The sequence below is a fragment of the Caenorhabditis briggsae genome, assembly GCF_000004555.2.
Source record: "Caenorhabditis briggsae complete genome, chrII, whole genome shotgun sequence".
NCBI classification, from domain to species: Eukaryota; Metazoa; Nematoda; class Chromadorea; order Rhabditida; family Rhabditidae; genus Caenorhabditis; species Caenorhabditis briggsae.
Genome location: NC_013486.2, coordinates 12599546 through 12627464, shown reverse-complemented (window position 1 = coordinate 12627464; position 27919 = coordinate 12599546). Strand labels below are relative to the sequence as shown.

At 35.2% G+C, this 27919-nt stretch overlaps 4 protein-coding genes across 4 annotated transcripts in view; 1 reads left to right on the top strand and 3 right to left on the bottom strand.

Moving 5' to 3' along the window:
• CBG19601 overlaps nt 1-5252 on the bottom strand; it is a gene marked incomplete at both ends in the record, with an annotated part of 6221 nt that extends 969 nt beyond the window's left edge. Inside the window, 2 exons of the mRNA XM_002646856.1 lie at nt 3986-4288; nt 5193-5252. Coding sequence (XP_002646902.1) covers nt 3986-4288; nt 5193-5252 — 363 coding nt within the window. The remainder of the gene's footprint in view (nt 1-3985; nt 4289-5192) is intronic.
• An 8298-nt stretch (nt 5253-13550) lies between these two features.
• On the bottom strand, nt 13551-15625 carry CBG19602 (the record flags this gene model as incomplete). Its single annotated transcript, XM_002646857.1, has 2 exons — nt 13551-13936; nt 15610-15625. 2 exons carry the CDS (start codon nt 15623-15625, stop codon nt 13551-13553), a joined length of 402 nt encoding a protein of 133 aa, XP_002646903.1.
• A 1663-nt stretch (nt 15626-17288) lies between these two features.
• Nucleotides 17289-21890, top strand: Cbr-nhr-88 (the record flags this gene model as incomplete). Its single annotated transcript, XM_002646859.2, has 8 exons — nt 17289-17347; nt 17404-17501; nt 18049-18503; nt 18553-18836; nt 19901-20096; nt 20445-20525; nt 20575-20679; nt 21393-21890. 8 exons carry the CDS (start codon nt 17289-17291, stop codon nt 21888-21890), a joined length of 1776 nt encoding a protein of 591 aa, XP_002646905.2.
• A 3871-nt stretch (nt 21891-25761) lies between these two features.
• On the bottom strand, nt 25762-26958 carry CBG26178 (the record flags this gene model as incomplete). The annotated part of the gene is made up of 3 exons (XM_045242811.1): nt 25762-26175; nt 26492-26612; nt 26660-26958. 3 exons carry the CDS (start codon nt 26956-26958, stop codon nt 25762-25764), a joined length of 834 nt encoding a protein of 277 aa, XP_045100253.1.
• Nucleotides 26959-27919: the final 961 nt, after the last annotated feature.

The following is a 27919-nucleotide window of genomic DNA, read 5'->3' as shown; positions in this document are numbered from 1 at the left end:
AAACTCTTGAAAAAACCGAAAAAAAGTGAAAACGAGCGAAAAAATTTTAAAAGTTTGAATTCGCGCGCTTTTACTCACCGGGCGGCCTAAAAAAAACCTCGTCCCGAAGGGCTTTCAGCGTATTTTTCGATGCGTTTTTCTCGATGAAGGAATTTTTTTCGAATTTTTTCTTTATTTTTATGTCAATCTACATGCATTTCTGCACATTTTGATGCAATAAAAAATTTCACCGTACACCACCTTTAAAGAGATGGAATCTCAACATTCTGCACTTCTCTGTTTCCTGATTTCTGTCCTTTCAAAAAATATTAGTCATTTATTTTCATCCCATTTGCTTCCATCTATCTCAGTTTATAAGTCCGTCACAACAACTTAAAGAGTTCATAAGTATACGTATAGTGATCTGTTAATCCTTATCACTTCCAATTTTTTTTTACTAATAAGGATGGAACTGATTAGATTTGGAGATAATACATAAATCTGAAATTTGAATTTTGGAGAGTCTAGAGATTGACGATCAAGCAAGCACGTTGGGCAGCCAGACTACATAATTGTTCTAGTTTCGAAGATTTTTTGAAATCTCAGAATCTCAGTGTCTCAGAATCCTTGAATGTCTGAATCTCTGAATCTCTGAAACTTTGAATCTCAGAATCTCAGAATCTCAGAATCTCAGAACCTCAGAATCTCAGAATCTCAAAATCTCAGAATATCAGAATATCAGAATCTCAGAACATCAGAATCTCAGAATATCAGAATCTCAGAATATCGGAATTTCAGAATCTCAGAATCTCAGAATCTCAGAATCTCAGAATCTCATAATCTCAGAATCTCAGAATTTCAGAATCTCAGAATCTCAGAATCTCAGAATCTCAGAATCTCAGAATCTCAGAATCTCAGAATCTCAGAATCACCAACCAACCTGTATTTCACCTGAGAAATATATTATTCCGCTTATTCCGAAGTAAAACAGAAAAGTCCTAATTTCAAGAAAAACCGGATTTTGTAAAAAGTTTTCCCTATTTTTTTACTAAAAATTAGTTTTATTTTCGTTAGCCATAATTTGTACATGTGAAAACAGTGAGAAGTTCTTTGAAGGCAGGAAATATGATCAATATGATCGAAAAATTGATCAAGATCGGCGGTGAAAAATTTTGCTAAACAACGCGCACTAGCGTAATAGCGGAGTGTCGTTGGTGGGTTGTCGTTTTCATGGGAAAAGCGTAAATGGATGCTATATGGGTGCGCCCACCGGCGACCAGTCGTGCCCAGCGACGACGCATATAGCGCGCACGCGCTACCCACGGAATTATTATGGGTGCACATAGCATCCTATATGCGCGCAGCCGTTACCCTGTGTTACTAAATTCAGAATCCAAGTTCAAACTCTTGAATTTAAACTTCAGTGTTTTATTTCAGACGCATAGTCGGAAACTTGTAACTTCGAAAGGTCTTAATCTCAAAATTTCAGATTTTGAAAGTCTCAGAACTTGGCATTTTTTGGAATTCTCGAAATCGGTGAAATCCCAAAATCCGTACTTTTCAAAATATATCCGTATCTGTTGATTTTGCCCCATATGGACACACATATGGTCAGTCAGATAGTCGAAGACTTTCTCCACTTGAAACTTTCCGTAGAACACTCTCAAACTATCTGTTTTCTCTTCCCCATAAAATGTCTCTATACAAAAATGGGAACGTTTTTTTTCTCTTTTTTCTGGTCTGTTTCGGTTGTTTCTCCCCAATTCAACCTCCTCCAATCCTCTCTACAGACGGGGGGACTATCGTTGTATTTGTTCTTTTTTTCTTTTTTTTTTTCTTTCTCTGACACTCTCCTCACTCCTCACACTCTCTCGTCAAAACCTCACGAGTTTCATTTTCATGTGTATGCAGACAGTTAGAAGAAATAGTATAGAATTTGAAGAGACCGAACCATAAATGTAACTATTAGTTTGGAAACGAGTGTAGTTTGAAATGAAAAGTGCGGGTTACTGTAGATTTGAGGAACATTATGCGCCTGTGAAGTAGGAGACGATTATGATGACGACAAACTCTTTAAGTACACAAACTTTTTGATTTTCGGGGCCGGAGAACGAAGGAGAGAGAGAGAGAGAGAGAATATAGACAGTGTAGCCTAGACACAAGGTTTTCTTGGTGCAAAATTTTGTACATATCGTAAAACCTGTATTAGAAGGGCCCCTTTAATAGAAGGGCCCCTCTAACAGAAGGGCCCTCCGAGAGGGGTTCGGAAGAATATAAGAGCCCCCTGTAATAAAAGGGCTCCGTAATAGAAGGGCCCTCTGTGAAAAAGGACCCCCTTCAAAATGTGTTTTGAAATCAGAAAATTTCAGTTATTTTTTTCTGTGAAAATTATTCCGGGAACTCCATAATTTAATAGAAATTTGTTGAAACTCTATTTTTCGATGAAAAACTTGCTACATTTTGGTAAATATGACAGTTTTTCATAAATTTTGAACGGAAATTCGTCGAATTTTTCGATGAAAACTTTCGAGAGTAAGGGTCGGAAAAATAGAAGGGTCCCCTCTAATTGAAAAGCCCCTGTAATAGAAGGGCTCTCCGGAGGTACTTTGAAACAATAGAAGGGCCAGCTTCTAAAACAGGTTTTACGGTATGTTTCAAGTTTGCTCCACCGTGATTCCGATACTCCTAGATTCCAAGATTGTGAGATTCTGAAATTCCGATGTTCCAAGATTCTGAGATTCTGAGATTCTGAGATCCTGAGATTTTGAGATTCTGAGATTCTGAAACTCTGTTATTCTGTTATTCTAAAATTCTGAAGTTCTAAGATTCTGAAATTCACATAATCTGAAATTTTGGAAAATTGGGTAGTTTAAGAACCTGGAAGTCTGAGATCCTGAAAAGACCGGAAACGATTTTAAGGATTTCAATTTTCCCAATTCTTTATGTTCAATTCTCGTCTTACCGGATTACTGTAGTTTCCCTTACAGTAATCCCCAAATAAATATTTTCCCACCCCTCTCAATCTCGTCTCCTTTTCAATGAAACCCATGAACGAAACATGTGAAGAATCTGACGAAAAGAAAAACGGTATGAATTGAGAACACACACTTTTGGAAATGAAAAGACATGGTGGTGGGAGATACTAAATGCAAAGTACACAAACACTTATTGAACCCCCGCCGTACGTCCCCTCCCGAAATGTCTCCTCTTTTGACTATTCAAAACAGAGAAAATCACATAGTTACATATTGAGTGTTGCAAATTTTGTAAACTTTTGAGGATGTTTGGTTTTGAATCGTGGTACTAGACTAGATCCAAATTACCGCATTGACTCTTCACTGAAATATTTTTATTAGCTTCCAAAAAAATTCAAAAACTTTTAAAACCATAGAAATTCAAAAATTACGCAGTTTGAATCATTTAAAAATACTGTATTTCCTTTAATATGTAGGAACAACCGAACCGTTAACTTCAACATCAAATATCTCGATTCCTGGGAGAGATATCAAAAATTTGCCAACAAGGAAAATGTTGATGAAATTATGATAAACAATTATCTAAAAATTTACTATCGTCAAATTTTGGAATTTCTGAAAATTCGTAATCTAATTATCTAATAAAATCGGAATCTGGATCGGAAAATTTTCCAATATTTTCGAAAATCTTTTATATTTCGTTTGAGTTTGTACAGTAAAAAGTCCTGAATTTTCAAAAAAATTTTCTCAATTAATGTCAACTAGACTTTTTTCTACCGTACCGTACCATTCACCAAATAATTATCTTTCCATAATAGACAGAATTTTTGAATCTGTAATTTTTGTTGAATAATTCATTATTGGCATGCAAATCAGTACTTCATTTTCTGCTTGATGTATGCCTGGGTTTTGTGATAAATACATTTTTTAAACAATTTATCAGTTTTTCCCTAAATTTTCTTAAGTTTCATATTTTGAAGTTATCAGATTGGAGAATCTAGGCACCTGGACTTTCACACTCTAAGACATACTGGTTCTAAGAGATTCTGAGATTCTGAGATTCTGAGATTCTGAGATTCTGAGATTCTGAGATTTTGAGATTCTGAGATACAGAGATTCTGAGATTCTGAGATTCTGAGATTCTGAGATTCTGAGATTCTGAGATTTTGAGATTTTGAGATTCTGAGATTCTGAGATTCTGAGATTCTGAGATTCTGAGATTCTGAGATTTTGAGATTCTGAGATTCTGAGATTCTGAAATTCTGAGATTCTGAGATTCTGAGATTCTGAGATTCTGAGATTCTGAGATTCTGAGATTCTGAGATTCTGAGATTCTGAGATTCTAAGATTCTGAGATTCTAAGATTCTGAGATTCTGGTGATGTTGTGGAGTGATTGGATACTGTTTATCAGAATCTGTTTGTCCAGATGTCCCAATATTTTTTGGGAAATTTGGCAATTTAAAATTTCAGAAGCTCAGCAATTCAGAAATTCAGAAATTCCAGTAAATTCAGAAATCCCAGGAATTTCCGAAATTCTTAAATTCCGAAATTCTTAAATTCTGAAATTCTGAGATCTGGTGATCCTGGAATTCTAAGATTCTGAGATTCTAAGATTCTGAGATTCTGGTGATGTTGTGGAGTGATTGGATACTGTTTATCAGAATCTGTTTGTCCAGATGTCCCAATATTTTTTGGGAAATTTGGCAATTTAAAATTTCAGAAGCTCAGCAATTCAGAAATTCAGAAATTCCAGTAAATTCAGAAATCCCAGGAATTTCCGAAATTCTTAAATTCCGAAATTCTTAAATTCTGAAATTCTGAGATCTGGTGATCCTGGAATTCTGAGATTCTGAGATTTTGAGATTATGAGATTCTGAGATTCGTTAATTCACTCAGAAAACCTGAGAACATTCAAATTTCGAAGTTTCAAAATCGTAATACTTCAGGATTACTGTACTAATCTCTGACGTGGTACGACTTCTTGACCTCAATTTAAACAGCCCTTGCCTGCACTACAGACGTTTTGAAACACTTTTTTCTCTATTTTTTCCGATTTTCTGTCTGTTCCAAATAGCTAATCCTCTCCTCCTGCGAAAAAAAATCCCTCCCCTTTAAAAATTTCGGCCTCGAATGTCCCGAGTGCAAAAAGTGTATTAATTTTGTCTATGGAACAAATTTCTGAAGAAAAATGGCAGGAGTTTTTCACATGTTAAATTATCCCAAATCCAATTTTACACCTGTTTTTCGGTATAATTGAATTTCTTGTTTTCGAGAGTCAAGACACTTTTGCTCAACATTATTAACCTAGAGTGGCCTAGGAATCCAAAATTTCTAGGCCACCCTCCCTCGAAACTGCTAGGCCACCAAAATTGGTTCTCTGATACACAGACAATATTTGCCGACAAAAAAATCCCAATTTTTTCATGTTTATCTAGCCAGCCATAAAACTGTTTATTTGTGAATTCGACCCGAATTGACACAAGGCTGTAAAACTTTTATTTCGAATTTTTTTCTAGATCACTTTTTTCGAAATCCCCTTTTTTATCCCACTTTGTTTTATCCGATCGCTGATCCCCGTACTGAACAAAAAATCGAGATCATAAAAATGTCTGTGGAGAGTTTTTTTCTGGTTTTAAAAAGAATTTTTTTGATTTTCCAAGTATAACAGTGACATGAATGAATAATTTTCTTGAAGTTCCGTTTATATACGCTTCTCAAGGAGTTGACCTTGTGGACCCACCGCTGGAGGGGCCGCGTCGCTACCGGCTGCGCTACGGTGGCGCAAGCAAGCGTTCAACATAGAATTTATATATCTCAACTCCTGTAAAAGATATCAAAAAGTGGTCCACTAACAAAATGTTCATCATAACATCACTAACATTTTATCAGTTGACAACTTTTTGATATCTCTTACAGGAACCGAGATATATAAGCTCCAAGTTAAGAGATCGCCGGTTAGAGCCGACTTTTTAATTGTGAGCTCATACATCTCGGTTCCTGCGAAATATATTAAAAAGTGGTCAATTGATAAAATGTTTATCATAATATTAAAACATTTTATCGGTTCACTACTTTTTGACATCTTCTTCAGAAACCGAGATATACGGGCTCAAAGTAGGCAGTTTGGGAGGTATCTTAGGCAGCACCGAAAACAACTTTGAACCAATTTATCTCAGGCCCTGTAGGAGATAACAAAAAGTTGCCAACTGACAAAATGCTGTTTTAGTATCAAAAATGTTTTGTTATTGACAACTTTTTGATATCTATTACAGAAACCGAGATAAATTGTCATCAACTAGACTCTCTTCACTAGTCCGTGCCATTCACCAACCAATTTTTGTTTTTCCCATAGACAGGATTTTGAATTTGTAATCAAAAGCGAATGTTTCTCTTTTGATATGCAAATTCCAAAAAGACTAACCCCTTTTCTATTTTTTTTTTGTGATTCAAAATTGTTGGGTGATTTTGAAAGAGCTACATTTCTTTAAAGGAGTCCAGACATTAAAAAAAGTTTTCTTGATATTTTTCCTAAAGAACCCCCATGAGGAGTTGAACTCATGACAGGCAGCTCAGGGGTATAGCGCCGCTACCGGCTGAGCTACGGGGGCGCAAACGCCGGCTGACGACCGATGGCCATAAGCGCGGCGCGATTTCGTCCCCCAAACTGTCCCCTAAAATTTTTGATGTCTGAAAAAGTAGTCAACTGATAAATTGTGTATCATAATATCACTAACATTTCATCAGTTTACACATTTTTTCGTATCTTGCATAGGAACCGAGATATTTGAGCTCAAAATATACCGTGTCAGCGCTCTGCTACTACAAGGAGAGATAGATAGATAGAGAGAGAGAGTGAGAGAGAGAGAGAGAGAGAGAGAGGGAGAGTGAGAAAGAGAAAGTTGATAACTCTGAAAGTTTCTTCTTTTTGAATGTTTCTATTTCTAAAACATGCAATCCCTTCTCCTCTCCCATCTCTTCCCTTTCCGCACATAAATCTTCCCGTAACCAATCTCATTTTCTATTTTTCTTTTTCTTCTTTTTTCTTTTCTTTTCTTGCTCGTCTTCTCATTCGGAACGTCACCCTATCATCATCAATTTTGCTAAATGCCACCTGAACAGCTCAAAAAAATAACTCGAAAATTTTTGGTTTTCTCTCTCTCTCACTCACTTCAAAAAATTGTCATGTCGTATGTGTTTTCTCCTTCTCAAACCATCTATCTTTGTGTTGCAGAATGGATCCAGCACAAAAAAAACTGTGTGAGAGGGAAGAGACGCAGAGAAGTTTGAGAAATTAAAGAAAGTCACCTGTTGTGTCAACTTTTTTTCTGGTTTCGATAAATTACTGGATTGCCAGGTGATGATGTGGAGTGATTGAATATTGTCAATCAGAATCTGTTTGTCCAGATGTACCAATTCTGTTTTGGGAAATTTGGCAATAAAAAAATTTGAGAAACTCAGAAATTCAGAAAATCAGAAATCACAGGAAATTCATAAATTCCAGGAAGTTCTGAAATACTTAAATTCTCTGATGAGATTCTGAGTTTTTGAGATTCTGAGATTCTGAGATTCTGAGATTCTGAGATTCTGAAATCCTGGAATCCTGAAATTCAGAAATATCGAGAGTCTGAGATTCCGAAATTCAGAAATTCAAAAATTCACAAATCTAATAATTTCAGAAAATTATTGATTTTTTTTGACAAACATTCAAAGAATTTTGATTTTGGTATCTTTGGATTTCGTCCCGATTCTCGGAAATTGTGTATTTTTGGCGGAATAATACTATCTGGATTACTGTAGGATCCCAAAGCGCCAAAGGCGCGCCAGCCAAATTTTCGATGTTTTATTGGCATCATTTTTGGGAAACCACAACAACATGTTTACGAATTTGAGCTTTGGACAACTTTAGAAGAAACATCTAGTGCTTTTTTCCCTCCAAAAACACTGTAGAAAAGAATAAACATGTGCCTTTAAATTCAATTTCTTTCTCTGCGCCTCTGACTCTCTCTTCTCTCTCGCCGGGCGCCTGCGAGTCGTCCCCCCTTTGAAAGTGTAAACATACTCGCTTTCTCTAACCACCCTCCCCAATTCCCACACTATTTCTCATTTTTCAATCGTCTGTTTTTTTTCTCTGGCCATCCTCCACCCTCGATTTATCTCTAAATTTCTCTCTGACGACGATCGTTTTCTTTTCTTTTCGGTTTTTTCGACTACGACAATTCTAAAAAAAAGAAACACAATATATAGAAAATATATATGTAACTTTTTTCTCCCCTATGTTCTCCTTTTTGTGTAAACTTTGCCAGAGAAAAATGTTTGGATATTCAGGTGTTTTTATTCATTTTTCTCTCTTAAATCGCATTCAAAAACATCTGTTTTTCTTTTTTTTTCAGCCTGAAAAGATAAAATGTTTTAACAATGTGAGGATTATGGTAGTTTTGGAAAAGTTGTTTGTTATTTTCAGAGTTCCATTTAAAGTTTTTTTATGGTTCAAACGATCTAGAACGTTTTTTCAAAACTATCTCAAAACCTGTAATAGAAGGGTACCTAACTTTTAACTTTAACATTAACTTCGCGAGCTTAGTTATCTGTTTTACTGTCAAAATATCAAAAAGTTGTCAACTGATAAATTATTTATCATAATATCACCAATATTTTATCAGATGACCAATTCTTGATATCTCTTACAGTAACCGAGATAATCGAGCTCAAAGTTGACAGTGTGGGGCCTCTTCTATTGCAGGTTTTACGGTAAATTGAAGAATCTATTATTATCAGGAATTTTTCTGAAATGAAATTCCCAAGGAATTCTAAGTTTTCAATTTTTTTGAAACCGCAAAATTCGAACTTTACCAGAATTTATAAGAATCCAAAAAATTCCGATTTTTTTGAATTCTAACATTTGAGAACCAAAGAATCTTATGTTTTTGGAATTTCGCAGTTCTATAAGAGTTGAAAATCTGGATATTTCAGAAAACGTAATCTGAAAATCCTGAAGCTCTGAAATCTCAGACTACCAGAAATACCAAACTTCAAAACCTTGAAACCATAAAAATTAGAATCCAAGCTACCGTTAACACTAGTAGAATGCTCCTAAACCGTCAACTTTGAGCTCGTATATCTCGCTTCATGTGATAGATATCAAAAAGTGATCAACTGATAAAATATTGGTGATATTATGATAAAAATTTTATCAGTTTACGGCTTCTTGATATCTTGTACGGAAACCGAGACAAATTAGCTTAAAGGTGCCGCGCCGATACCACCGGAGATACGGTGGCGCAAGCTGAGGTTGCCCCCAAAACAGTCAAATCCCGTTTTCCGTAAAAGATTAAAAAAATCTGTCAACTGATAAATTATTTATCACAATAGTATTATCTCTAATAGGAACCGAGATAAAAAGGCTCAAAGTTGAAGGGGTCTATTAGAGTGCTTCTCTTCTCTTCAGCTTCAAAAGCTTCTATTTTCCATAATTGCATTTTATCAGTTCATTTTTTTAAAATCATATGATTTTCCCATTTTTCGTCACTCAAAAAACGCATTTTCTGGAATGGAAAACCCCATGATATTTTATTTTATCACACAGTTTCCCCAAATTTTTCTGTCCAACAGAGAAAAAAAATTGTGATCATAAAAAATCTAGTATATTCTCTAACCGAAATGTTTCTTATCAGTTTTCGCTTCTTCTTTTTTGTCACTTTTTTCTCTTTAATTCCCTTCTTTTTTACGAAATACCACTGCGATCTTTGTTAGAAAGAACAAGAACTTTTTGGGATTACTGTACTTTTAGATACTTGTGATTCTATTTTCAGCTGAAAAATGTCTTAAAATCTTTGCTCTGGCTTCTGATTTTTCGAAAAAATTTGTACTTTTTTGTCAGTAATCAAAATGCTAAAAATCAGATCAGTGAAGCGAAAACAAAATTTTGCGAAAAAACAACTATTTTTATTTTAAGGGCTTGAAAAGTCAAAGTTGGAAAAGATAATATTGGAGTGAGAAATATTTTGCAATAAGAAAAATCTAAATTTGGTGAAAAAAAAACTGTAATAAAAGGACCCATTTTCACTCTGAGCCATGTTATCTGGGTTACTGTAAGAGATATCCAAAATGTGAACTTCTTCTAGAACAGTCTTCATAAATTTTTAGAAATCTTGAAATACTAAAATTTCCAAAATTTCGGATTCTGTAAATTTTAAAAAGTTAAAAATTCTAGAATCCCCTAATCATCCTCAACTTTCAATATTCAAAAATTACAAAAAAACTCTTAGAATCTTGAAATCTCAAAATTCTAGAAAATTTTCAGAATACTGAATTCTAGAATTTCTAGAAAAGTTTCCAAATTTTGAATTTTTGAATTTCTAGAAGTTTTTCAGAATGTCGAATTCTATAATTTTTAGATGATTTTCAGAATTATGAGTCCAGAATCTGTTTGTTCAGATGTCCTATTTTCCTTGAAATTCAGAAATTCAGAAATTCAGAAATTCAGAAATTCAGAAATTCAGAAATTCAGAAATTCAGAAATTCAGAAATTCAAAAATTCAGAAATTCAGAAATTTTAAGAAAATTTCCTAAAATCCATCCTAGAATTTTTGTTCTCCCACACCTTTCTGCTCCCCGAGAAACTCTATATTGCTACAAATCAGAAACATTTTGCTCTACCCCAAACATGTCATAAAAGTTGTTTACATCTTCTCAAGATTTTATTAAAAATATTATAACTTTGGTAATGCATCTAGTTTGCTCCTTTTCTCTCTCTCTCTCTCTCTCTCTCTCTCTCTCTCCTTTCCCCTAGTTTCCAGCGAAAAAAAGTAGCCCCAGAATGAAATTACATCGCTTTTTTTCTCGTTTTTTTTTCCTTTTTTTCCGTCCCTCCTCCGTTTTTTTTCTTTTGAAACATTCGAGAATGGTTGAGTGACCCCCCTTTCACGGACATTGAGGGAAAAGAAGACGAGAGATTCAGAGAGTCTAGACAATCAGAGAAAGAAAGTAGTATGGAAAAATGAGAGATTAGGTAGAGAACACGAAACGAAAAGATAGAGAAAATCGAGAAAAAGAGAAAAACGGGAGGGAGAAAATGAAAGGGAAAAAAGATGTAGAAACATGGAGGAGCACGTGGGGGATGGATGGGAGGGGAGGAGCGGAACTAAGAAGGTCCCAAAGAAAAGAGGAAAAAAAAGGAAAAAAAATGTGGGAATACACTTCCAGGTTTCTCTAAAGACTACACTAGCACTCCTTTCTCATTAGTTCTCATCATTATTCATTCTTTTTTCCCTTTATTTTTTTCTTTGATTTTTCTTCCTTTTTTTGGTATTGGAATCTCAATTGGGTTGGATCTTAAAATATATGAGTCACGAGGAAGTGTGGGGAATAGAAGGCGGAGCTTAGGAAGTTTCAGAATTAGAAATAGGAATAATAAGGAATTAATTTTTCTTTAAGTAACTACCGTATTTCTCTCGAAGCCCATCCTATACGTCAACTTTAAGCCCATTTATCTTCTTTCCAGTAACAGTTATTGAAAATCTGTCAACTGATACATTGTTTATCGTAATATCACTAATATTTTATCAGTGGTCAACTTTTTGATATCTTTCACATCAACCGAGATAAAGTGGGTCAAAGTTAACAGTGTGGGTGCTCTTTTAATACAGGTTTACGGTATGTGATCCGTGATAGAAAAACCGCTGAATTTCGGAATCCTAATTCATTAACTAATCCGTTTTCAAAAAAGCGGAGTTTCAAAATTTTCAGAGTTGTGAAGTCCATCCGAATCTCGTAAACTCTAAATTTCGAATATTCAAAATTTTGAATCTTCATGATTTTGAGATTTTTTTTCCAATTTCTCAAAACTTTGTTTTTCCATGATTTTGAGAATTTACAAGACTTTCAAATTTTCGAATATTAAACATTTTGGGATTCACAAATCTTTAAAATCTGAGTTTTCAACATCGTAGAATTCAGGTTTCATGGATTTAAGAACCTTTAGGAGCTCTTAGGTCTCCTGGATCTTCTAGAATCAAAGAATTCTGGAAATATGGAAACGTGAAATCATGAAAATTTAGGACTGATATTTTGGGACTCTGTCATTCTTAAATTTTAAAATTCTGAAATTCTAAAATTCTGAATTTTCGAATCTTCGAATTTCTGAATTTCTGAATCCATTTTGAGAATCTGAAAGTTTCGAATTCCTGATAATTTTTGAACCCCAAAATTCTCAAACCAACCTACAAAGAATCCCAATCCTCTATGTATCTTTTTTTGAACACATGTCATATTTTTTGCCCCTTCCTCTCCATTTTTTTCAAACCCCTCCGGCAGATATCAAATTTCCAATGTACTCAATTTTCCGCTTCTTTTTTTTCCTTCTTGTGCTAAACAACTTTTTTCTCTTCCTGGGTTTCATTTTTCAGATGTTTCTGGAAGTTTAGGAGGATCTGGAAATACTGTAAAATGTTGAATTTCAAGACTTTGGAAATTTCTAGAACTCGATAAATCCCATTTTTGTAAAATTAAAGATCTTTTCGTTCAATTCGACCTTATTTCGTTTATGTTTCGCACCACATGGTCATCGAAACATTCATGTTTTCCCACCCAAAAACTACAGTATCTCTTTTTCGAATGACGTCATAATTTGTGAATGTCTATTTGTTTGTTCTTAGAATCGTCTTCTTTTTTTCTCTTTTTCGGCAACTGATAACACAATTTTCAATTTTTTTGTCAAAAAAAAAGTTGCGAAGAAATTTTTATTCGATTTTTTTCCTTTTTACAAAATTTAATTCAAACATTTAGTTCGCTTTTTTTTCTAGCTACCGTAGTTCTGGCAATATATCTCGCGAACTACGGTAGATAGAAAAAAATTGTTAACTACAAAAATATTGATTATAAATTTTTACACATTTTATCAATTGACAACTATTTTCTAGCTATTGTATTTTTTGAGATATGCGCCGTTGAAGTTGGCGCACCTCTTCGCTGAAATATTGGGAAAAGAGGCGCATAAGTTTAAAAGACGCATATCTCACAAACTACAGTAGTTGGATAAAAGTTGTTAATTACAAAATTATTTATTATAAATTTTTAAACATTTTATCAGTTGACAATTTCCTTTCTAGTTACCGTAGTTTTCGAGATATGTGCCTTTAAATCCAGTCTCTCAATTTTTGCTTTCAAAATTTATCTTCAAAAGCTTTCTCGCGTTGTTTTTCTCCAATAACTCTAAAATTTCCCTTGAAATTTTTAGGGATCTTTACGACTTATCAGTCGGAAACAGGAGACACGTGACGGCCAAAAAATAGAGAGAAAAGACACAAAATGACCCTGTAAAATACGACTAACCTGTTTTCAGAAAAAAAAAAGAATAGAAGAGATTCAGTAGACGTCATTGTATTCTATACAGATGAGAAGGACAAGAAAAGATAAAACGAAGTAGAAAAAAAAACACTTTTGGGAAAAAAGGGAAGTTTTTGACAGGAAATTGTTGAATTTTCTTTTTTTGAAGTGCCTCCTCTGGAAGAGAAGAAATTAGTTTCTTTTTGTCAAGTTTCGAAAAAAAAATTGAAGATCAGTTGTTTCCGGAGATACTAATATTGAGATTCTGAAGTTCAGAAGTTCAGAAATTCAGAAGTTCCGAAGTTTTGAGATTCTGAAACTCTGAAATTCTGAGATTCTGAGATTCTGAGATTCCGGGATTCTGAGATTCTGAGATTCTGAGATTCTGAGATTCCGGGATTCTGAGATTCTGAGATTCTGAGATTCTGAGATTCTGAGATTCTGAGATTCTGAGATTCTGAGATTCTGAGATTCTGAGATTCTGAGGTGCTGAGATTCTGAGATTCTAAGATTCTGAGATTTTGAGATGCTGAGATTCTGAGATTCTGAGATTCTGAGATTCTGAGATTCTGAGATTCTGAGATTCTGAGATTCTGAGATTCTGAGATTCTGAGATTCCGGGATTCTGATCTTTCTACAAACTCTGATGTCTTAGAATCTAGAAAGTTCGAAAATCGGATTTTCCGGAATTCAAGAATTTAATGTTTTCAAATTCTAAGATTCTGGTCTCTTGATAGATTTAAAGATCTTTAAATTCCGAAACTTAGACACTCTGAAATAGGATTCAGAATCCTGAAATTTAAGTCTGATCGCAAACATTTTCAAGAATCCTAAACTAAAGTTTTCTTTGATTTTATGAGTTTGAAAACAAAATTTCACAGAGTCCAAGGTTATAATTCCATAATTTTCTAAAAAACCAAGAATTTTTCCCAAAGCTATCCCCAAGAAATCCAAAATTTCCCATTTTTCCTTTTCCTTTTTTTTGTGATACTGACCACCGACAATCATATGTTTTTTTTCAGTTTTCTTATCACTTCCATTCATCAAATCTCTATTTTGTTCTCATATCTCTCGCTCCTCCAAAACACCCATTTTTTCAACCACATGTTCTCTTTTTCTCTTTTTTCTCGTTCTCTTCAAAAATATATCCAATTTGAAAATAACAGTAAACAAAAGGAGACATTTGTTACAAATTATTTGATCATTCCGTTTTTTTTTTGGGTGGGGTGAAAAAAGAGAATTTATTAAGAAAAATCGCATTTCACCCTCTCTGAACTAGATTAGCTGGTAGCCAAAATGAGAAAATTGGATCAGGGGGAGAAAAGGAAATATGATTGAGTTTAGGTACAAGTGCACCTAAGTCTGTAATCCTAGAAGTTCTAGAATCCGGAAATTCTGAAAACTTGGAATCCTAGAAATCCGTAATCCCGGAAGCCTGAAATTTGGAGACTTTGAAATCTTGAGTTTTGGTAATCTAGAATCATCAAAGACTGGAAACTTGTAATCCTGTAATTTGAAAAAAAACGTGATCGGAACTTTCTGAATCTTATTATCTCAAAATACACAAATCCTAAAATTTTGGCTGGAATTCAAGATTCCTCGAATCGTATATTTCTAGAATTTTGAAACTTTAGACGAGTCCTAGAATTCAAAAATCCTGGATCCCTGGAATTTTAGGACGCTGGAACCTTAGGACCTCTTGGGACCTCTTGGGACCTCTTGGGACCTCTTGGGACCTCTTGGGACCTCTTGGGACCTTTTGGGACCTTTTGCGACCTCAAAATCGGCCAATCTTGAAAACCTCTAGAATCCAAGAATTTTAGAAATCTGGAGGCCTGGAATCTGTGAAATTAGGGACCTTTAGATTTTTTTTGAGCTCCGATCTACAGAATCTTAAGATCTCACGATCCCGGAATTCTTTTATCTTCTAAATTAGAATTCTCAAATTGGGGAACTTTTTGATTGGGAATTTCGGAACTTCAGAATCCGCGATTCGAAGAATCCCGGAATTTTGGTATCCTTGAACTCTGAATCTGTGGAGTTTTGGGACTCTGAATTTTCGGTATCTCGTTGGACTTCTGGGAACTCTCGGGGTCTTTTTGGGACCTCTTGTGATGTCGAAACCCACGAATACTAGAATCCTCTATAATCTGAAAGTTCCACAGCCTGGAATTCTGGAATTCGGCAATTTCTAAATCCGGGATGAACAGAAACCCTAAAATCTGACAATTTAGGAATCTAAGACTCCACCTTCTCAATAAGCTCCTCCCACCTTCCCAACAAGCACCGCCCACTTTTCCCTCTCCCTCCTTCTCCCAAATATTCTTTCACCTTTTCTTGAACTCATTTTTTTTCCTTTTTCAACTTTTTCACATTTTTCAACAATTGTCTCCTTCGTTTTCTCATTTTTTTGTCCCAATTTTCCCCGTGTCCTTCCACCTCATCATTTTCTCTCCTCTCTACTGGAAAATGGACCCCATTTGGGGCTCTTTTTTTTCCCAAGCGAAATGTAATGCGTGTTTCCGTTCCAAACATACACGGGGCACATAACTGGGGGTACATACAAACACGCAAAAACGGAAAAACGAGAAAAAAGAGGCTCCGCCTATTTGGAGCTCTCGCGAGGTTTCGCTTCTTTTTTTTTTTGGTACACTCACCTTTCTTTTTTTCTTTTCGCAACAAAAAAGTTTCTAGTTTGAACAGAAAAGTTTGAATTTTGTGGAAATTTGAGATACTTTTTTTGGAAATCGAGACTTTGGAAGGATTTCAATAAAATGAAATCATCCGTGTCTCGTCATTATTTCTGTTCGATTTTCAAATTTTAAGTTTTTGGAAATTTTAAGATCTGAAAGTTTCAAAAAGACCGATTTCAAAGTTTTGAAATTCTGAAATTCGAGAATACTGATATTCAGAAATTCAGAGGCTTTGAACTTTAGAAATTCAGAAATTCAGAAGTTCAGAAATTCAGAAATTCAGAAATTCAGAAATTCAGAAATTCAGAACTTCAGAAATTCTGAAAATCTGAAATTCTGAAATTCTGAAATTCTGAAATTCAGAACTTCAGAAATTCTGAAAATCTGAAATTCTGAAATTCTGAAATTCAGAAATTCAGAAATTCAGAAATTCAGAACTTCAGAAATTCTGAAAATCTGAAATTCTGAAATTCTGAAATTCTGAAATTTTCTAGAATTCAAGAATCCCCAAAATTCGGAGACCTGGAATTTGGAATTTTTGAACCCGGATGGAAAATTTGGGTCTCTTGAATTTGGAACTTCAGGATCCAGGATTTAGATGTCTAAAACTAGCCCCGCTATTCTTTTCTATAAGCCCCGCCCACTTTTGCCTAAATTCTTCGAACTACGTATTCTGGACACAGACACACAGAGCTACAAAAATGTATTCTATCTTTTTTTTCAAAAATTTCCTCGCCCATCCCATTTTCTTCCCCAAGTTCTCCCCCTATTCCAATCCCATCCCATCCATTCAAAAAATACTGAAATCACCTGAAAAAAATCTGCCGACCTCTGTAAAACCGGTCAGCCCCCATCTTATTTCTCTAAATCTCTTTTCTTTCTGATTTTCCATTTTGACAATTTTTGGGTCTCTCTCTCTCTCTCTCTCTCTCTCTCTCTCTCTCTCTCTCTTTTTCTCGACTTTCACCTCTCTACCTAAAACTTTCTTTTGGGAAAATAACATCATCTGAAGACGTAGGAGGATTCAAGAAACTGGTTCTTAAAAATTGATTTCGAATGGGAAAAAGGGGGACGGAAATTTTTGGGAAATTGGACACTTACCTTTATTTTATGAAATGGGAACATTTTCTGGTTCTCTGAATTCTGCCCCTTCTGAAACTTCGTATGTTTCATTTTCAATCTTAAAGCTCGCAATCTTGAAAACCTAATTCTCAAATCTCGCCTGAAACTTTTTCTCTGAAACTTTTCCTTTTATGTATCTTCTAATTTAATTAAAAATCAAATTGAGTTCATTTTTCCAGCAACAATTCCTCCTATATGTTTGCTCCAGCGACGGGGTACACCTATGTACATCATGGATCTGATGAAGATGAGGGGTAAGGGGGCGGAACCTAAATATTGCTCATTCTTATTTATGAATTCTTAGTTTCAGTCAACCGGCGATGAGTGGAATTGATGGAGGGGATGGGCAGTGTATGGTTTGTGGAGATAGATCGGCTGGAAAACATTATGGAGTCATGGCTTGTTATGGTGAGTTTAACATTGAAAGTTAGGGCTCAATTATCTCGGTTCGTATAAAAGATATCAAAAATCTGTCAACTGATAAATTGGTTATCATAATATCTTGAGTATTTTATCAGTTGACAAATTTTTCATATCTCTCATAGAAATTGAGATAATTACGGTCAGAAAGTGTACATTACAAAAGCATCGCAAAAATCACTAAAATATAAGGAACTTTGAGCTCAATTATCTTGGTTCCCATAAGAGGTATCAAAAATTTGTTAACTGATAAACTATTTATCATAATACCAGGAACATTTTATCTGTTTTTAGTTTTTATTTTTTATATTTCACAGAAAATGCGATTTGTGGGCTTGAAGTTGAGAAATTTTTGTGGACTTCTAATAGAGGAAATACGGTTTTTTTTTTTTGGATTTGGTACAATAACTATAGACAATTTTAAAATGGAAGTTACAAAACTTTAAACTTTTGTCCGGTATTGTAGGCAAAATGATCACTGCAACTCTGAAATACTGGAATCGAAATTCCATAACCTCATTTTTTTCTTTTTCAGGTTGCAAAGGATTTTTCCGGCGAACAATACGATCCAACCAATCCTACCAATGCAGATTCACTCAAAAATGCTCCATAGATAAAGATCAGAGAAACGCATGCAGATATTGTCGATTTCAACGATGCCTGAATGTCGGAATGGAGCCAGATGCGATTCGACCGGATCGTGACGTCATCGGAAAACAAAAAAATCCGAGGAAGAAAAAAATGAAGGCGGAGAACAGTAATGATGCATCACTACCATCGCCAAACGGTTGTGATTCACCGGCACCGGCCCAGAATTCAGAAGACGGAGGCGTTTTGAATTTTTTGTTGGAAATGGAAGAAGCCGTCGCGTTTGGGAATAATAATCAGACAATGCCAATTGGAATTGCAATGATGATGAAAAGTGATCCAGATTTCGATGTGTCCACATTATTTCATAGTCAATATGTCAGAAATCAAGAGAGCTTTCCGGTAAATCTGATTTAAGGATGAGCAATCCAACAATTCAAAAAAATTCCAGATAACCTACGCAGTCGGCCGAACGGCATCTGTCGAACAACTCATTGCTGCTCTTCGTCGATATGTAGTTTCTGCTGTTCAATGGATTGATGGGCTGTTCAATTTCTGTGGTCTCCATGATATGCTTCATGATAAAACAGTCCTATTGAAATCCGTTATTGGACCATTCACAATTTTCAATATTGCCGCGAGAACTGCACAAATATCATTGGAAGGAGATTTGATTTGTCTTTGCAACAAAAGTACAATTGGGCGACAGCCAGCAAGACATTTATTGGATACTAAGTGAGTTTTGGGAGAATGAAAAACGCGGGAAAAGTGGATCAAAAAGAAGGGAACATTGAAATTTTGCAGACTGAAATCTTGCTACTTTTTGCATTAAATTAACTACCGTAAACTTTGAGCTCAATTATCTCGGCTCCTATAAGATTTATCAAAAATGCGTCGACAGATAAAATACTGATAATTTTATGATTAATACAAAAATTGTCAACTGACAATGTTTTGGTCACATTATTAACTACAATTTATTAGTTGACAAATTTTTGATATCTTTCACAGGAATTGAGATAATTAAGCTCGAAGTTCATATTCAGGGGGGGGGGCACTGAAATTTTTGAATTTGGCGCCACAAAACGAAAAAAAAATGAAGCAAAACCGTGCGTTTTAAACAAGACGTTTGCGTAGGCCTATAATTTTTAAAAACCCTAAAAATTTCGAAAAAAACCAGTTAAAGAAAAACTGAAATTCGTGAAAATTGGCGAAATTTTCACATTTTTCACTGAATTTTTTCCAATTATTTTTGGCTTTTTGTTCAAATTATAGGCTTACTGTCAGGCTAAAACGCTTTGCTCTAACTGAAACATCCGCATTTCGGAGCCAAATTCAAAAATAAATTAAAGCTCCCGCCAACTATTACCTTACAATTAGTGTTCCCTGAGCGTCATCTTTGAGCTCAATTATCTCAATATTTGTAAAAGATATCAAAAATGTGTCAAATGATAAAATGTTTGTCAAATTATTAGATTTTATCAGTTGACAAATATTTGATATCTTTTATAGTTACAGAGATAATAGAGCCCAAAATGCGCGCATTGGGTGGCGTTCTATTAAAGCACATAAGGTAAACCACGTAAGAGTTGTGCGGCTCTAACAACTTTAGAAACGTAGTTCTGTTCTAGTCTAGCATTCATTGAAATTTCCAGAGGATTCGAAAAATTTTAAATTGATTTCCAGAGACTCTAGTTGTCTAGTTTTTAACGAAACAAAAATTCGTAGTCGGATTTTTTCGGCACTTTCAGGAGTTCGATCCGAAAAATCAGCTATTATAAATTTTCTGCTTTTTTCAGTTTGGTGGGAAACAACTTCGTCGGTCGTGTTCTTGATGATTTAGTGGCTCCAACAAAGAAGCTGAGCCTCACGAATCCAGAAATCTCAATTCTATCAGCTCTAATTATTCTGGATCCGGATGCACGTGGGCTCTCTGCAGATGCTTCTCGTGCTCTTTTAGGTGTCAGAAATCGCGTTCAAAATGCACTTTTTAATGTGAGTTCTTATCCTTTTTTTTTTCTATTTCTAGAACTTTCTATTTCTGGAATTATCTATAAATCTTCTAAAACGAATTATTCTGAAATAAAACTAGATGAATTAGGCGCTGATTAGATTTGAGGGGAGCCTGATAGGATTAGACTAGAAAAAAAAAGAAAAATTAGAAATTTCTCCAGGTGCAAATATTTATTCCCATTTCTATTTCTCACACTTTCTTAGCAGAGTAAACTATAAATATCTTAGCAGAGTAAACTATAAATAACATTTATCCCCTCGGGGAAAAATATAGAGGATTGGAATTTCTGGAAAAGGGACTATGAACTATTAAAGAAAATGAATTTCCAGCTCATCCGGGACAACTCATCGAGCATTGCAAATGTCACCAGTAGATTTGGGAATCTTCTTCTCCTGTTTCCACCATTGGCGGTAATTTGAAAATTTTTACAATTTTGAAAAATTATTAAACTTTTTCCAGAAATTGAGCTCTTTAATTGGCGAAAATGTGCAGCTGGCCAAAATGTTCGGAATTCCAATCGACTCTTTGCTAGTAGAACTTTATGTGGACGCTGATTCGCCGGAGGTAGGTTCTAACCCAAAAAATGTTAAAATTTGGCCTAATTAGCTCAAAAAAAGCAAAAACTGAAAACGCAGCTGAAACATGAAATAATTAAGTTTTCGAAGGAGAGAATGCGAACAAAAGACTTGAAAAATGGGGAATTTGTAATTAGGAAATATAGAAAATAGTTTAAAACATTTTTGGGGGTTAAAAACTTTAATGGAGGCACACAAAATTGATCTAACAGTTACTGTAAAACCTGTAGTAGCCAACTTCGAGCCAATTTTTCTCGGTTCTCGTCAAAGATATTAAAAAGTAGTCAGCTGATAAACTGTTTATCATAATATCACGAATTTTGATATCTTTTACGAAAATAAGATCAAAGTTGACAATCAAGGTGCAAAAATTTAGAGACAATGATCTAATTACCTGTACTTGCATTTTGAGCTCAATTATCTCAATTTCTGTAAAAGATATCAAAAATATATCGATTGATGAAATGTTGCTGATATTATAATAAACATTTTATCAGTTGATCCCTTTTTGATATCTCTCACGGGAATCGAGATATGGGACAAACCGAAAAATCGAATCGCGCCGAAGGCGCATTAGCCAGCTGCTTGAAGCGCCAGATGCGCGGCAAACAGGCTGGTTTTTCTTTTCAAAATTGCAGAAACAAAGAAAATATTAACAATAAAATTGGAGATATAAAAAATATAAAATTTCCAAAACTTCAGCTCATCTCTCAAAATCAACACATCCGCGAACGAATGGACGTCTCCACCCAAACCGCAGTCGCAGAGGGAGAATCAGCAGTAATGACACCCGATGTTCTATCCGCCCACATCAAAGAAGAAGTTCAGAATGAGTCATCCCCGTCGAGTTCCGAAGAGCCAATGTGCATTGGAGCACCAGCACTCACACCAACCGTCGCTGCAATCGCTGCCAATCCAGTCGCTGACATTCTCTCGGGACTTCTCCCAACTTTCGACACCACTGGACTCGATCTTGCTGCTGCCACCGCCAACTACACTTCATTCTATCAATTTACAAATCTGGGAGGATCGTTGGATGATTCTTCATCATCTGGATCTTCTGGATCCGTTGGAAGCTTCACTCCACATTCGGCACCACCACTTTCCAACAATGTTAACCCATTTTTGACACATGGATTCTTTGATAATAGTGCCCCAAACACCGGAGTGGTTCATAATCAACCATTTCGATTTGTGTAGTTTTTGAATGGTCCCGTTTAAGAGAGACATATTTGGGAAAAGGGTTGGTGAGAGGTTGGTGGCTGCCGATCGGCCGGCCGGCCGGCTATTTTGACCATTTTCAGGAGTCTGGATCTCGTTTGTCAAGTTTCCGATCACTTTGAAAATTTTGGAGGGCGGAAACTTGACAACAGAGTTCTAGACTTCTTAAAATGATCAAAATGACCAGACATTTACGGAAAAATGGTACTGTACCTCCTCCGACCTGTTCCTCAAATACGACTTCCCCAAAAAAAAAAGGATCCTGAAGTTTCTGTAGATAGATAGACACTCCAATTTATTTCATTTCAATCAATAGTACAATCTCAAAAACTCCGCCCCTCCATACTCCCAAACAGTTCCTATGCATTCCCAAATCTTTTTCCAAATCCAAATATTTTTTTCTAGCATAATCTCTTCTCTCTCTCTCTCTCTCTCTCTCTCTCTCTCACTTTTTTTGTTATTTTATATGCGCTGACCTCTACCTTTTTTCTCGTTGTGTTTTGTGTGTTTTCCCATTTTCAAACTACAGTAGGCATTAATTTTTTTTTTAATTGACCTACTATCCCCCTTACCCTTCCCCCAAAATCTTCATCCCGGTTCCAAAGAGTCTTTAAGAATGCAGCTAGTCTCCCAAATCAATCAACTGTATATAGCCTATACATATACCCTACAAACTACAAAAAATTACAGTAACCCCAATCCCATCTTCTTCCCTTCCTTCCCCCGTGAGATTCTCCTTCATTTACAAGTGCAGCTGAAAATTTTGAAACCCACAAAACTAAAAACAAACAATGCGGCTGAAAAATTCTGAATACTTTGTTTTTCCCTGAAAAAAATACAAATCATTTCTCGTTTCCCCCTCACCACCTCCTCAATTTCATTTTTTCTTCAACTTTTTTTTTTGGATTTCCATGTAAACACATAAATTATGAATTTTATTGGTTTTGATTCCTACAGAATACACAAAAGATATCATGTCAGAACAATCCAGAAGTTCGAAAAGCGGCGACCGCCGCCCGACCGCCGACCGACAACCTCCTTGGCAATTTTTGGCATTTCGACCGCCGTTCACCGACCGCCGACCGCCGACCGCAGACTGAACATCAATTGTCCCCCGGTCAGCCAGCTGAATTTCCCTTCTGAATGGAGTTCTGAGATTCAGAATCTCAGTTTTGGAATCTGAAATTTTGTTTTGGCTGTCGCTGCTTTTATTTTCGTTCTAGCTGAGGGTGAGACTTTTAATTTTTTAGAATATCCAATTTTTTTTTTCAATCCTAGAATTTTCACAAGTTCAAAAATTCCAACTATCAGAAACTTCCAGAAGTCTCTACAAATCTCGCCTGCAAAACTGAACCAACCAACGCTGTCGCTGGAGTCTGCCCCGACGGGACCACACTTTTAACCGGAGACAAATGTTGCAGCTCGGACAACGTTTTTGGTACTTTCTAGACATTTTTGGTTCCAGAAAAAATAGAGAAAAATTTTAAGACGTTGATGCCCATGGATGCAGCTCAGAACCACTGCCAGCGATCGACGGATTGTGCCCATACGGATTTATTTTGGTGGCCGATGGTGGATGTTGTCCAAACTCGGATGCTGTCGCGAAGAATAAGAAGTAGAGAAGAAATTCGATTTTTTGAATATCTGGGTTTTGAATTGGAATGAATGGTTCAATTGGAATTGTTATGCTTTTTTAATCGGATACTTCCAAAAGGGTCTTCGAAACCTAATTGAACAACCTACTAACTTTCAATTTTGAGCAAATGTATCTGGGTTCCTGTGAAAGGTATCAAAAATATCTCAACGGAAAAAAAACACTTTTGATAATATAAGAAGATTAAAATTTGAAAATTTCAAACTCTGATTCAAAAGTCTTCATAAATTAGAAAAATATGTAGACTTTATACAGAAAAAAATAACTCTAGGTATTTTATAACTTTTTCATGTCTGCTGGTGAGATTTTCACAGAAATATCTTGAATACGGCACTTTTAGGTTTTTTATGGGAGATGAGTTTATTTTTTCATCAGAAATTCAGGTCAACAAAAAATTCTAATTTATTGTAAAAAAGTTTTTAAAAAAACAACAATAATAATAACGTGGGATATATTTTCCGTGAACCACTGAAGCGATCCCGTCTTCGATTCTGTAAATTTTGAAAAAAGAAGCCTGAAAAATAAATATATTAGTATTTCCCCGTGAACTACAGAATCAATAGCGGGATCGATTCTGTGAGTTTTGTGAGAGCGAAAAAACATATAGAACTGATCCCGGATCGATTCTGTAAGTTCACGTAAAACTGCCAATTTTTGAAAAAATATCGTGAAATTTTGAAATCCACAAATATTTCAATATGAAAACGGGCACCCTTACTTGTAAGAATAAAGTTTTTTTTAATTAAATGTGATTTTTGAAATAGGCTCTATATAATTTCTAGCTACACTGTTCAAACATTTGCAGTATTATCTGATAATCATGTTGTGTTTCGAACGTTAATTTATCTTTTTTCCTGTTTCTAGACGAACATAATTTCTAACTCATTTGTTTAATTTGTAACACATTGATTTTATAAGTGACTGATAGTCCTGAATCAATAAAATTATTATCTTCCTTATTAATAAAACGCTAGAGGCATCTGTCCGTCCTCGTGTCCGTATGTGGACTTTTGAAAAAATTGAAAAACACATATATATATTTACGTGACCCTTTTATTTAGAAAAAGTGAGAAACGAAGCGACGAACATTTGAAAAAAATAGATTGAATCGCGCCGAAGGCGCACCAGCTTGCTGGTTATTAAAAAAAGAAATGTCGGCTCTGTTAGATTACATCAGTCCAAAATGAGAAAATGCGACCCGACCGACCAACTAACTAAAAATAAATGATTTTATTTTAAATCTCTCAAAACATTACCAGGATTCTCATTAGTGTCCTTATGAATATCCCTCTTCAACATGAACTCGACAAATTCCGGCTCCATGAATACTGTGAACATTTTATCATTCTGGTAGATTTTCAAATCATACTGAAAAAAAATCAGATTACATCTTCTGAATCGCTATATTTTCATCTTTCATTTCCATCATGAATGATAAAAAGTGGTCCTAAATGCATATGACAATACGGATGAGATCCAGGTGTATACTTTTTTCTGACTGGAAACTCGTTTAGCATTGTACCTCCATGGTTATTTACAAGGGTGGATAGCAGTAACATTGAAAATGATAAAAATGATAAATAAAAGGAAACTTCTATTAACACCCACAATTCGGGCACTCCTTCATCACAACGGCAACCTGGACGCCGTAGAGATACGGTAGTTCACTCTTAGCCATTGCTTGCGACCATTGGATTACTGTATCAAAGACTTTCCCATTGTACTTCACTTTTTCCACTAGATAGTTGTAGTCTTGTTCGATGAGTTTCTCGTTTTTAAGACAGTCAGTCATCCATTTCTCTTTTACAATTATACAACCATGGAACATCCAGAAGAGAAGACTCAAATTATCCGTTTCAAGAATTCCATTTTCATCTGTCTTCACAATAAAATATGTTGTCTTCAAAAATATTATTTTATAGCAAAACTCACTGTTTCTCAACGATTACAGTTTTCAATTTGACATTTTTCACATGCCCAAATATTTCATCAAAATATTTGGACAACGCGTTAACTGTCAATCGTCCATCTAGCAATTGAGATTGGTATGTTGCAAAGTCTAAAATGAACTCCAACAGTGTATCCGTATGATTTATTGCTTCTTTGAAATGCATGTTCCAGAAATTCAAATCTGGAAAAATTCATAATTATTTAAATACCCTGGAAAAATTTCCAACTTCTCCAATTATGTAACATTTACCTATCACCGGGGACTCCTTTGAGGTTCGCCATCTTCGCAAAAACTGTAGCCATCTTTAAAGGATCCGTGTCTTTCAGTTGTTTGGCTTCTTTTTCAATTCCTTCCGCTTGGTCCAGAAAGTCTTGAATCAGACCCTTGGCATGAATATAATTCGTAAGACCAGGATAGCCTGTCATCGAAGTTTTCACTTTTTCATTGAATTCTCCAATTTTCAGAAGAGGTGTTTTTAGCTCTAGCACTTTCACAAGATTCCAAAGAGCAAGAGAACATATTCCCATATTTTCAGAATGTAGCCTTGGGTTTTTTAAAGTCAAAACTGGGTTTGTTGAAGAATTAGAAGCATCTCGTTTTGTTCGATTTCCTGTTGCATACATCATTTTTGTTTTAACCGTCTTCAAAGCATTTTGAACCTAAAGAAGGAATTATTAGTTTGACCCAATATACTTAGGTTTCTAAAAAGATTACCACAGTAAAAATTTTCTGTCTCTAGTCGGTTATTTTGGTCCTTTGACAATTCTAGGATTATCCAAAGTTCTAAAAATCCGAAAATTCGAAAATAAGTTCTCCAATAATTTCGAAAATTCAAAAACGTATTTTTGTATGTTTTCGAAATTTCTAATTGTTTAAAGGTAAATCCAAGGACAACAACTTCCTTGGTACCCAAAAACCCAAGGATCGAACGAAGTTCGGCAGTAATCAATACAATTATTTTTCTAAAAAACTAACCTTAATTGTATGTTCTAGAAAACTTATCGATTCGTTGGTGATGCTTGAATTCGGAAATTTCGTTAAATTTCCAACAAAATAAGCAATATTCCTCAATTCATTGAATTTGAGCTTCTGCTGCCTGCAAAAAGAAAAAATCAATCAAAAAATTCTTCCTGTTACACTCACTTCAAACAATCCACTGTTTCAACCAATTTCGATGAATTCAAAATTTCTTGAAAAGATACAGGATACGTTGGAAATGCTAGAGGTTCATTGAGAAATGCTTCTACAACTACAGGAAGTGAATCCAAAGGTTCATCAAGTTTTTGGAATAGTTTCAAGAAGGAGTACGAATCGAGATCTTTTCCGTGATCGATGGTACAATACCAGAATGCTTCAATAATATTAGTTTGAGTAATGTAGACGGTTTCGTATAATGAGAATTTGATGAATCGTAAAACTTCTGCATCGCAAAATTCAAGCATGTCCGAGCCACTTCTTGACTGATCCCTTCCTCGATCGGATCGTTTGTAAATGCCATTCTCAGTGTATCATGAATATTATCCAGAACTTCCCAGACCTCATTTGTTGTTGATTTAGTTTCTTCAGCCTCGTAATTCTCAGAGAGTTTATAGAAATTCTTGCCATGCTGGAAAACGCATTTTTCCAACTTTCCACTCTCGCTCTTCAAAATCTCATCATATGAAATTGTCTGGTTTTGGACCAGATTCTCCAAGTTATGCAGAACCAAAGCAGTACGATTAACGTTCTTTACATCGAAATCTCTGCGAATAGACCTTCTGAAATCTAGCCATTCTTTTTCCAAAGTTTGAATCGACACTGAAATTGGATTTAGCGGTTCCAAAGCTTTGGACTGATTCTTAATCAACGATGATCCACGGATGAAATATTTTTTGAACCATGGATTCTGGAGATCCTTTGGAATAGACAACAAATCTTTGGGTTACAGAAAACCGACGGTCAAGGTTGGAGGCACTGGGTCAAGACGATGGACGTCGGTTAAAAAATCATTTAGGGTGTGAACAATTTTTCTGCCAAAGGAACCGAGGAGATTCGATTTGAACCCATCTTTCCATAAGTTTTGACTCATCTTCATGTCTTTTTGAAACTTGAAAATTTCAGCCATTGTCATATCGATTATAGTTTTAAGATTGTGCATCGCGTTCTTGGTGAATTCGTACTATCTCCGAAGTTTCCAGAAAGGTAAACTCACGAATTTGTTTGCAAATGTGCTTACGGCTTCGAAACAATTTCGGAATGGTTCTATATACTTTTCAAGATCTAGAATATGTTTTTCAGCTTCCTCTTCATTAAACTCATTCTTATTCGTGTCATATATTTTTGCAATCTTTCTAATTTTCTTATAAACATCCTTATCACACTTCCTTCCATAACCTGACATATCTTGGAATTCTTTTCTCATTG